Below are 12,615 nucleotides of genomic sequence, written 5' to 3'. Positions count from 1 at the left end.
CTCATTCTTAATCACATTGGCAAAGGTTCTATTTCTAAATATAATCACATTCACAGGTACAAGGAGATTGGGGGCTAGACATATATTTTTAAGGGACACTATTCTACCTACTAAATGAGTGTTCTTTTTCTAAATTCTGAAATAATTTAGTTAAGTTTGGATAATCTATTCCTTTAACATTTGGTAAAATTTGGCAGCAAAACTTTTTGGGTCAGGGCTTTTTCTTTGTGGCAAGATTTTAAAATACTAATTAAATTTCCTTTCAGGTTTGAAGACTATTCAGGTTGGTACCTCTCAAGTTCATTGGCATATAGTTGTTTACATTTTCTTCGTTTTATGTCTGGAACATCTGCGGTATATCCCTTTGGTTTCTAATCTTATTTGTGCATTTTGTTTTTCTTCCATAACCAGTGTTCCCAGTGGTTGGCTGATTTTATTAGTTTGTTTTAATTAATTAATTTGGGCATTTATTTCTTCCTAAAATGTTATTTTTAGTTCACTAATTTCTACTCGAATGTTTATTATGTGCTCCTACTTTTTTTGAACTTGCTCATTTCTTACTTCTTAAGCTTAAGGCCTAGCTGACTTCTAGCCTTCTTTTCTCATATAAGGATCTTTGGCAAAACACATGCTTCGAAAAGTGCCATCTTAACCACATTCTCATGTTTTGGTACGTATTTTCATCATCTCGTAAGTTCTTAATGTCTTATCTACCTTCCTTCTGGCACTTTTCTCTGATCCATGAATTATTAAAAAATGTGTGTCATGATTTCTAGACATACGAGGTGTTTCTAGTTACCTTTCTAATACTGACTTAACTCTACGATAGTCAGAAACCGCAATCTGTGCTACCCCATCTTCAGTGTGCCAGCCTCTGCTCGGGGCTGCTTCATGCAGCCATTGTTCATACATGTTTGTGTCTGAGAAAAATCGTCTGCTCCGCAGCTGCTGAGGTCAGCATCCTTGACAGGACAGGACCGCGAGGTCACCTGTGCTGCCGCCACCTTTCTTATCCTCACAGAATGCCTCTGAGTTCTGTTCATGAATGACTCAAAAGGTACTATGAAATTATTCACTTGCAACATGTAGAAATCCTATGTCTGGGAAGATATAAAGTGAACTGAACCTTTCTCATTACATAGTCACCTCTCTCTAGAAATGATTTTTCCTTTATTGACTATTTTCTTTGACATGAATCGATCTACTCCAACTTTCTTTTGGGCTTGTATTTGCTCACATTTTATTCTGCGCTTTGTTTTTTCCCGCAACGTTGCTCTGTCCTATCCTGATACTTAGATTTGTCTCTTAAAAATATCCTTTAACTATATTTTTAAAATCAATTATGATCATCTCTCTTACTGTAATTACAGATATATTTCAATTTATGTCTATCCTTTTTGTAATTTGCATTTTTCTTTTTTTACATTTTCCTTTCTGCATCACCTTCTTTCAGATAGTTTTCTCATTACATTTCTCACTGTTACTTTGGAAATTATACCCCATGCTTCCGTTCGTTTAGTATTCGTGTTAGAAACTCTACACTGTAGATTTAAGTTGTTAAGAGTCTAAAAGCAATACATTTCTTTTCCTCTGTCAAAACAAGATTTTTAAAACACTGAAACACAAATACGCCCCTCTCAATTTAAAAGCTATTATTATTGGTACCTATTTTTGTTCCCTATCATTTTGTTTTTTCCCACAAATCAAAATGATTTATATCATCAATGTTCAGATTTATGCACGTATTTACATTTTCTTTGCTTATCATTTCTTCTGGCATCGCAAACCTTCCTCTGTCATCATTTTCCTTCAGCCTTCAAGTACAGGATCAGGAGATCCTTTAGACAGGCTATTAATTTAAAAAAAAAAAATCACTTTTTTTTTTTTAAGGCATAAAAAATGCCTTTATTTAAACCCCATTTCTGAAAGCTAATTCAAGGAATGTAATTCGAGACTGAAAAGAATTCCCTCAGTACACTGAAGCACACCTGACGGGGTATCCAGTCCACCACAATGCTGGAAATGAAAGTCTCCAATCAGCTGTGATGGCTGGTGTACAGATGGATTACTTTACAGACTACGGTGAACAGTGTTATAGATTTTCAAAACCGGCAAGACAAAGAGGATCGACAGGGACTTCTCAAGTTCTCAACAACATGAGGATCCTGTCCTATTTCCATTTTGGCAGAAGAACACAGAAAAAGGGTGGAATCTGAGAATTTTAAGAAACATGAATCCCCATTTTTGCATACTTACCATGCTGCTTGGATTTCTTTTTCTTTTTCTTTTTCTTCTTCTGTTTTGGTTTGTAGTGATCTTTGTCTTTCTTCTCTTTTCTTTCCTTATCCTTCTCTTTTCTCTTACCTATGTGACAGGAGTGAAAAGTTAACCATCATGATTGATCCCAAGTCGTTGCTCTGTGGTTAACCTAAAAGCAGCATTTATGGTTTAATCAGCTATTCCAGTCACCTGCCCAGTGGATGGATTCAATTATGGGTCTGGAACTCCTGATTAGCTTATTGGGCTCTAAGAGGGGGTCTTCATTAGCAGTGTTGAGAAATCCCAACTCCTGACACCTTGAAGTTAACACAGACAGTAGTTAAAATCTTAAATGAGTTATATACTCAGTTCCCTGATGTGGCAAGAAATAAATTCCATAATTTAAGAAAGACCTGACTGAGGAGGCTCAGCATTTCCACATAGGATTTAATGAGAAAATATATTAGATTTTTAAAAGAAGGTAATGAAATTCTTTCCTTTGGAAAAATTAAATCAATCTGTAAGTAATTCTTTCAGTCTTCCAATACCTCCCAGTGTGTACAACAATGAAGGCTAAGAACACAAAGCAAAAACGTATTTAATTAAACTGAGTTTTCCCCAAATTTTAAAATACCCCTTTTTCCAATCATATGTACTTTAAAGTAAAGAAACAGATGCTAAAGCAGTATCCTAGGGTGTTTTACTTAAAATTAATTCATCACAAATACTCAACTATTGCTCCAAATCAGAATGACGTAGTCTATAATTTATCAAACATATTTAACCCACTTTCAGGGACCCAACTCCACGTGGCTAATCTATAGAATATTTAAGACTATCATCCATTACTGTGTAACTTTTCATCATTATAGCAAAGAAGATAGAGGAGAAAGCAGAAAATTCAATAACGTTTGTATGAGGTCAGTTAAAGAAGAAAGCCTGAAAAAAATGACTATTTTAGTTCAGTGTCCATTCCCTAAGTCTCAACGGTATAAAACGGTGGCCTATTTTTAAAAAGCCATACTACAAAGATGTTCAAAAACACAAAATTCTGAGAGAAAGCCTTAGACTCCCTCAACAAAAAATACACACAATACACTGAAAATGTGTATTTAATACCCCCCATGTGTGGAGCTGAACAGCACTGATAAACACTAACACAGATGATCACGGACACCAAAAAGAGCGCTAACAGGTAAAACGCAAGGGACAGACTGTCTCCTGCCACTGCCAAGCCATCTATAGTCTTTTGCTTAAAGATTACTTTCTGTTCATACCAAATGTTGTTGAGCTTTTTTCTTCCAATTTCACTTTTTTTTCTGTTTTCGATAGTCCTGCAGGTTTAGGGGAAAAATAATGTTAAGTTTAGTCAGAAGAGGTTAAAAGTATGGGACAATATTTTACATTACAAGTGCTCACAAAACTCTACCTAACGCTCTTTTCTCCTAATGGTCTACATTGTTTTATTGCCTGAACTAGTAACAAAGAAGTGGGAGCTCTTATTCCCCAAAGCGGATGGATGAAGGAGGATTTTTGTTCCTGCGGACCACCCACATTAAAATCCTGGGTCCACCATCTGCTAACTGTTTGGCCTTGAGCAAATCATTTAATTTCTCTGTGCTTCAGTTTCCTTATCCATCAGAGTGGAATGACTATCTCACACTGTTATCAGTATTATGCAGGTCAAAATCCATAAACTGTTTAGACCAGTGTTTGAGTAATAAGTGCCTTCTCCCCCCCACCCCGTTTCTCCTCTGTGGTGGGGTAATAATTTAAGACTACATCTTTTTTAGAAATAGCACAACCATGGATCCAAATATTAAAAACGAGAGACCAATGCACTAAGCAATCAGTAAAGATCTCCTCTGACATCACAGCCTTTGGCAATCCTGATGCTGAAATGCACCCCAGTGGTAGGTCCATGGAACATTTCTGCATCTGTGATCATGAAGATATGAATGCTCTTTAGGTTATCCAAATGAAATACTAAACTTCTTAATAAAGTACACTGGTTTTCAACAAATCTGTTTAAAATTCTTAAACTAATATTTAACTTCTGCTGCCTAAAATAAACTTGTACCTTTGAACTCCATCATGAATGTATTGTTAGGTAATGATAAAAGCCAAAACAGTTATTTTACAACACATTTTTGGTCTTTCTCTAAGTGTAAAATACAGAGGCTTATTTGCACATTAAAAATACTCAACCTTAATGATTTAGGTGCTATTGATATTCCAAAATTTTTTTTAAACCAGTACACCTCAATAATAGTGTCGCTGACACATAGACATTTAGCTAAGCTTCTCAACTTAATATTCAATTGTTTCCAATGCTAATACCTTATGTGTATCTGCAGTTAATCTAAGAAAAACATTATAGTACACTTAAAATACAATTTCAGTCTATTATGCTTTAATATCACCCATTACAAAGTTTGCTGATTTTTCAAATCAGAATCAAAAAAAGCTAGCATTTTATTCACCTTACTTCAAATATTTTATACAATTTAACAACTTAATAGAAATACAAAAATACCACTCAACTTGAATTAAATGTTACTAAGACTCTAATAAGTTTTAACTTAAGTAAGAATACTGATAGTCTCTGTGACCCAAAAAAAAAAAATCTCTCATAAGAAAAGAAATGAAAGGAACATCAGCACAAAGAGAAATACGATTACGTTTCCTTATTGTCAAGAGTCTTGAACAAACCCATCACTTCCTTTAATAATTACTGTTTTTTAAACCACTAATTACTGCACCGTAAAAAGTCTATGTATTTGATGTGTTTTGCGTGAAATAACGAGACGTTTACAAGACCAACAATAAGAAAGAAGCTCACAGCGTCCTCAGTGACAGCACAGACATGCTCAGGAGCAGCACTTGATCTTGATTCTTGCCCCACAGCGCCCACCCCCCTGGGGCAGTGAATCCAGTGACTCAAAGGAAAACTGCCTTCCTGGGCCGCCCGTCCTCCCTGGGGTGTGTGGGAGCCGTCAGGTACTCAGAGGACAAGGGACCCCCCCAGGACGCGGGCCGGTAGGCCAAACAGTGCTTCCCGCAAGCCTAGCTCTACTTACACTTTCCACCTGTTCCAGTGACTCCCAAACCTTTAGATTCCCCACTGATACAATTTCAGAAGTAACACTGAGGGGTTGACGAAGGGATGTTGACATCTTACGTAAGTAAAGATATTAAAATACTCATATATGCAGTAATAATGACAAGACTTCTAAAAACACGCCTACATAGAAAAATAAAATAGACCTATTCTAGAATTCAAGAGAAGAAATTGTTTTATGACAAGTTCACTCCCTCATCCTTGCTTTCCCCGTGTGCTGGAATCTGGGAACCAAAGAATGCGGCCATCAATTTATTGAACAGTATTTTTAAACTGAATGTTTCCAACAGAACATTTTCTTCAAACACAATATGACAGGACAGTCCAATACTTAATACAAAAACCAAAAGCATGAACAAAAAAGCAGATGGGGCTGTTTAAGGAGGGGCAGGTCTCTGACCCATGCCTGCCTGCACACAGTTGAAAACCCAGCAATGGAGGTGGTTTCTCAAGCCACGTCCAGGAGGCTAAACATCTGTAATTCCTCTGGCTACAACACTGGGCTACCCGAGACTCTCCATGGAAAGCCCAGGCTCCCACAGGAGCCGTGAACATCTGGTGTGAGAGGGGAAGGAGATCGTGAAGTCCCTAGTGGTAATTTTTGTTTTGCACAATTCTGAAAAAACAAAAAAAGTTTAACCCCCCCCCCCAAAAAACACAAAAAACAGAAAACAAAACAAAACAAAAAAACGGAAAAACACTTAAAAGCAAAGTCGATGCAAGGCACTGGACTAGAACTCCTCTCTTTAAGGAGCCAGCGGGCGCCACAGCCCAGGCAAGTAGCCCACAAGTCAGAGATTCTGTGATTAGCACTGGTTCACCCCTCTGTCCGCGGAGCTTGCACATCTTATAACTCCTTAAAGCGGTTAGAGTGATTCAGTGTTTGTACACATACATTCGGTAGGTAAATGAGAAAATGAGCTAACATTTCCAGACAGTAACAAAACCAAGGCTGTACCGTAACATAAAGCTGGCTGGCTCTGTTAGATAAAGCATGCTAATAATAAAATGGAAACAAAGGCATCAGTTTTTACCAGGGTACCAATGATGTCTTTTGGCAACGTGGGCGGCAGTAGTATTTTTACCCCAGGCTAGCCATAATGTTGGCAGACTCGCCCGTAAAAGAATGTAGCAGGATGAGCTCAACCTCATTTATCTCTACCATTAAAAGTAAAATTTGGGGGCCCCTGAGTGGCTCAGTCAGTTAAGCCTCCAACTTCGGCTCGGGTCATAATCTCGCGGTGAGTTCGAGCCCCACTTTCGGCTCTGTGCTGACAGCTCAGAGCCTGGAGCTTGTGGCTGTGTCTCTCTTTCTCTCTGCTCCTCCCCTGCTGGGGCTCTCTCTCACACACTCTCTCAAAAACAAATAAACATTAAAAAAAAAAAAATAGTAAAGTGTTAACCTTTCGGAACAGGTGTACGTGACAATTTGCATAATCTCATCAATCCTTTACCAGGACTGCGAAACTCAGCAGTGTGCACACTGCTCGGACACATCAGAAATAAAAATCTAAGGCTGTTCAACTGTTTCACAGCTCATGACCAACATCCTCTGATCCTCATCATCCTCAACACCCCCAGAGTTCCACTCTGACAAAAATACCCCAGAAAATGGCTTTGACTCAAGTTCGAGTAAACAATGCTTTCTATGGAAGTTTTAAAATTCCAAGGTAACAAAATTTACTTTTATAATGAAGATGGCAACCAACCAATCAAGCAAACACGTATTTATATATATAAATTATATATATATAAATATATAAATATAAATAAATAAATATATATAAATAAATATATATATACATATTTGAGCCTACATGAAAGACTACGGAAGTCCCACAAGACTGCAAAATAGTTGAAAGAAGGTAGGAAACAAAAATGGTAAGAGAGAAAAGCGTGTGAACAACTCAGAATCTCAATGCAAGTCCAAGAGGCTCAGGAAGTTTTAATAAGAAGGGGTGCAATTAGAATATGACCTGAATTCCACTACTTCCTCCAAAAATAAAAAATTAGAGCCTTCATCATGTCACACTCGAATACCGTGACTGTGTTCAACCCTCTAATAAAGGGTCTTTCGGTAATTAACATTTAAACCACGTATTTCCTTGATTTAACTGATGAAGGTTGCCAGCTGTCTGCACACCCAGAAGATCCTCACCCTTCAACACATCTACAAATTCATCATCTTAAAAATCTGAACTCCTCTCTACCATTCACTTTTCCAGGACACTGTCTTACTACTTCGACTTTCTCAAAGTTACCTCCAAGACTTAGAAAGGAGAAGAATATTATGCCTTCCCTGCCCCCAAACTATTATGAGAAACGAGAACCACACCCCAATAGTAATTAGCAGTTATGTCTCCAAATACGATAGAAACTCTGAAAAAAAGACGAGGCTAATACTCTGGTTAGATGCAAAGCCATTTCAACCAAGGATCTCCACTTCATGTGCAATCACTACTTTGCCATTTTAGGATATATAATCTAAAATCACTCTTCATTATTAGATAGCTCTCTATACTGGTCTATGTTCCAGTCACGCTACGATTAGAATATATACATCTATACTTACTTAAAATACAAATATTATCAAAGGCACATCTGTAAATAATTTCCCCAGTGGATACAGATTACAACTTTAACATACTTTTCATACAGTCAGTTCTGCACAAAAAAACCCTCCAGATTATCAAACGACTGTGTAAGCCCTTCATCAGGAAGAATATCTCAAAGAGTCAACGGTAATTCAGAAACTTGTGAGAAAAGGGAAAAGAAAAACAAGCCTAGGGATCAAAGGGGCTTGGAAAAAAGAGTCAAAAGGCAATGGATCAGATTTGGGAAATGACAAATGTTTCAAAAACCTATAAATCTTCTTATCTGGGCGCTGATTTTCTAACACAAAATATGGAAACAAAACAGCTTCCATCTTCACTGACAAAATCAAACTAGAAAGCTGTGTATTTCATATTACATTTTTACTTTGAAAGAAGGTAAAGACAGTGATCTAAAAAGTAAGTAACTTCAATCATTTTACTTTCATATGCGTCACCCCAGAAAAGAGCAAGCTCTACTTCACACCTCATCTGACGAGCTGGTGGATAAAGTGAGTCCCGGGCAGGGGCCAGTAAGACAATCAGCCCTCACACTCTGGGCTACAGTTCAAGAAACAGTCTTAACGCCTTCCTCCAACTCTGAACTGGCTCAATTCAGACTTCCTTCATCCAACTATCTCCAGATTAATAATTTACTAGAAGAAGATGTGAAACTAGTATTTGTCTTTTTAAAACTATATACACTCTTTGGTTGAGGTTAAAATTTTATAAAACTTCCAAATAAAACAATGTAACCTTATCATATGTTACAGTATCGTAAAATTGTCTCCAAAATGTGTTACCGGCTGATTTTACACATTAGACTCCCCAAATGACACTGTAACAAAGGAATTTAAATTCGGGAGGGTCTGCCTGCAATAGGGGATTATATTTAAGGTATATACCCTTAAATTTAAGCCACGTGCTTCTTACATGTTAAATTCTATTCAAATCCTTAAGCCTGGATACTGATTCCACTAAGTATTTTCTGGGTTCAAAACCAAGAACTTCTGCCATTATATTTAGCTCTAACAATTCCTAGTTTCAATACTACTACTACTATTATTAATAATAATAAACAGGATATAAGAAAGAAGCAAGGAGAAGGAAGTAGATAAAGTGACAAAACAGGAAGCCAGTCCAGGGAGGGTGATGGTAAATGAGCTCACAAAAAAACTTTAAGCAGAAATCCTATACCCCACAGACATTACGTAAAGTATCTATGAAGAGGAATGATGTATTAAAATAATGTAATTAAACATCAGAATATCCATGCCCTCAAAGTGCAAGCCTAGCTACTGGCAAAATACATTTTTGTTTTGTCTGGTTTGGTTTTACCTGCTGCTGCTGGAGGTCCTCTTCCATCAGCTATCGCTTTGGAAGAAGGATTCGTAAGCATCTGTGTACCATCCTTTTCCGGCCTGGGACATTCGTTAGGGTAAACGGGATCTGGGGCTAGCGCTGCTGGAACTTCTGAAGCGCGACTTAAGTCAAGAGGGAGACAGGGTCCCAGCTTCTGAAGTGGCAAATGTGCAACATCGGGCACTACACAAAATAGAGGATGTAACAGAGTATTAACAGAGGTCAGCTGGTTCGGTATCAACGTGGATTAAAATGTTATCTAAGGCAAATCGCGCCCAACGTAAAGGCACTCGATACATATTTGTAAACAAAGTGCTTTTAAGTCCAAAAGGTGGAAGAAGGAAAAAGAAGCAATGTCTTAATATGCTAATCATCTTTATCTCTTTTATGTTTGGTTCTGTAGGAAATCAATATACGTTACCCTCTGGTACTGAAGACTCTTGCTGAGTTTGAGAACTGATGGAGAAAACTTTCCCATCAGTGGCTGGAGAGGGAGGAGAAACCTTTTCTACGGAATCATCAGGCATGGGCAAGGTGGCTAAGCGCTGAGATCTTCTTCTCCGCTCACTATGCTTGAAAGGTCTAGGGGGGTTCACAGGCTGTGAAGAACCTAGAAAAAGATCTTCAATGTTCACGAAGCAGATACATGCCAGGATCATCTTATAATACTTAAGGAGGTAAACGGGAAAAATTATTCAGATTCTGCCCTCTGGCGCTGTTAGGTATCCACAAGGAACGGCACGTTCCAAAAGGAATCATAGGCAGAAACTGTGCCCTCGTTCACAAGAAAGCTAACCAAAACTTCTAAGGTCTAAGGCCTATTAGAACCAAAAGAAAATAACATGGAACATTGATTTCAGGTAGTTTCCCAAGTGACAGTCTACAGTTAATTCTCTAATTGTAGATCATTGTGTTAGTTGCCATTCTTCCTTTGGGAAAATAGTCTCTGTATAGCTGAGATTTTTTAAAAACTTAAAAAAAATATAGATAGAAAGGTAGATCCCTTTTGCTACAGTACAAATCTAGAAACTCTAAGGGACAAAAAGGCAGGGGGCATAGGTGACAAAAACCTGACATGCATTGTAGAGCCAGTGCTTTACTTGCCAAAATAAAACTAACGTACATAAGTTTATCCCACCCTCACTCCCACAAATGGATTCTTAGAAACATTTTGGGCCTGATTCATTAAAAAAAATTGAACACAAACAACTTCAAGTACTTATTATAGGCAAACAATGAGGACTTTAAAATACAACACTGCTTTCGCCCTCATGTATTTTTTATTTTTTAAGTAACTAACTTGGTGGGCCAGTTAGGCGTCTTCTAGCTAAGGTGACACGAAAGGATGGAAACCTGTGGGTTTGTTTTTTTTTTTTTAAACTTGAGTTTTCTTCTTTCTACGTGGCATGAAAACATGTTGAAGAATTTAGAACAGGCAGGAATACATAGGCTAATCAACTCACGTTAACTTAGAAGGAGGAAATAAGAGTGGCTGATGCTTTGGGTATTTAAAAGTCATATTACAAAAATCAAAATAAAAAGAGACACGGTGATAATTGAAAAAAAAATGAAAGAATAAAATTCAATTGCTGTAACACTGTGGCTATAATACCAAAATACCAAACGATTTCAAAATAAAATACTTATTAATGCCACGTGACATTGTGGTGACTAACCGTGTTTCGTGGTAAGTGCCAAAATGAAGCGAAGCTGATGAGGAAACAAGGGAGTTTTTCTGTTCCCATTCTTTCTACCCATTCGTTAAAAAGAACAAAACCAAACAATGCCACGGCCTGCTCAAAAATTCAAAAATACAGTTTGGTAGAAAATATGGCAACTGAACTGGGAGAAAGAGACTGTATTTGGCTGATCAAAGTGTCTTCTCGATGCCAACATTTTTAATTGTTGTGGAAAAGATATGATATGGAAGAGTTCTGAAGATAATGTGTCCTATTCACTCACTGATCAGGATACCAGCGCACTTGCGTGAATTGCCAAAGGGAAGTTTCTTTTATCCAGAGACTTCCCAGGTCAGAGTTTCTCGAACTGTCTCTGACTTAGAACACTAAACCTACCGGAGAAACACAGCACCCACACAAGTCTTTTATACATCCAGACGCATGCTGGACGGCTATTTTTAAAAAGACTAAGTTAACTCTTGAAAGACTGGGTGACACTGAAACAGTAATAACCTTAAAAATAAGATGAGGGAAGCATTCTTCTCCCTTCCTCAGTAAGAATACACTGAAGTCTGAACTCCAAATCCCAGAACACGAATGAATCAAACCTATGGCAGGATAGAGGCAACTGGGAACAATAACTAAATCTACCCAGGAGATCAGTCTTAGGATTGGCAGAAAAATAGCCAGCGTGAGTCTTTTTGTATCCCTGTTTCGGTTTGGTTTTTTGTAATGAATCAGGCCTCTCATTGTGCTCGGATTACTATTAATTGAGGACAGTCAAACTACAGTAGAATTTGCGTTATTAAATGTACAGTCTCTGTACAGTAAATCAGTCAGAAATGTAGATGGTTTTTGCCCCTGAAATATAGTTTGAAGCCTTCCCTGTCATATCCACTTAAGTTTGAATTGTTAAAAAGCAACTTCATAAAAATACAATATAACTACAACCAAACTGTTTTTAATGTATCTTATAGGATAAGTAACTATTTTTTAAAAATCTGTGCTCACTAGTTTTATTTATCACTGAAGAAGAAAGCTGAGATACAAGCGTCAAATCCTCGACTTGTATTAACTCTGGGGAAAGTGGTGATTTAGGGGGTTTTATACACCCAGAAGAATCTCCAGATTCATGTTTGCATTTCTTGCTGCGAGCCTTCCCTGAAGACAAAGTTGAGGATAACAGTGCAGGTTTCTGAGTGTTGGCAGAACTGCTAATGTCAGCTTCATTTTTTTTCTGACTTTGAGGTTTAGGTGAAATCGCCTGAATAAATAATAAAAAATTGATATTTTTATTTTGGTTTCTTCATTTTTGTTCTTGTATTCTATTTTGATTGTTAAGCAACTTTAGTATCCAAAAACATTGTTAAGCAACATATAACATTTCTATTACAAATGAAAAACCAAAAAGAACCCCACAAATTATTAACTAAAAGTTGAATAGGCTATCTTTAAAGGGATGCTGTCAGCTTTCGGTCTAAATTTGATTTTTTAAAAAAACCACATTATTCAGAAAATTCTAGGAATAGAAAAAAAAAAAAAAAAGGCTATCGTGCCGGGCAAATATTTTCACGGTATTATACTGAAATATACCTCTTTCGAG

At 37.2% G+C, this 12,615-nt stretch overlaps 1 protein-coding gene across 3 annotated transcripts in view; it reads right to left on the bottom strand.

Moving 5' to 3' along the window:
• The window catches only part of PHF20L1 (PHD finger protein 20 like 1), an 84,961-nt gene that overhangs the window by 34,360 nt on the left and 37,986 nt on the right, over positions 1–12,615 (bottom strand). For all 3 annotated transcript variants that reach the window (XM_039240204.1, XM_039240206.1, XM_039240205.1), the window contains 5 exons: positions 12,024–12,276; positions 9,755–9,943; positions 9,310–9,516; positions 3,537–3,593; positions 2,257–2,364 (listed from right to left, as the gene is read on the bottom strand). In XM_039240204.1, the coding sequence (XP_039096135.1) occupies positions 2,257–2,364; positions 3,537–3,593; positions 9,310–9,516; positions 9,755–9,943; positions 12,024–12,276 (814 nt within the window). The remainder of the gene's footprint in view (positions 1–2,256; positions 2,365–3,536; positions 3,594–9,309; positions 9,517–9,754; positions 9,944–12,023; positions 12,277–12,615) is intronic.

This window comes from Hyaena hyaena, unplaced genomic scaffold (assembly GCF_003009895.1).
Source record: "Hyaena hyaena isolate Hyena2069 unplaced genomic scaffold, ASM300989v1 scaffold_169, whole genome shotgun sequence".
NCBI lineage: Eukaryota > Metazoa > Chordata > Mammalia > Carnivora > Hyaenidae > Hyaena > Hyaena hyaena.
The sequence above is the reverse complement of the archived record's forward strand: the minus strand, read 5'-3'. Positions and strand labels throughout refer to the sequence as shown.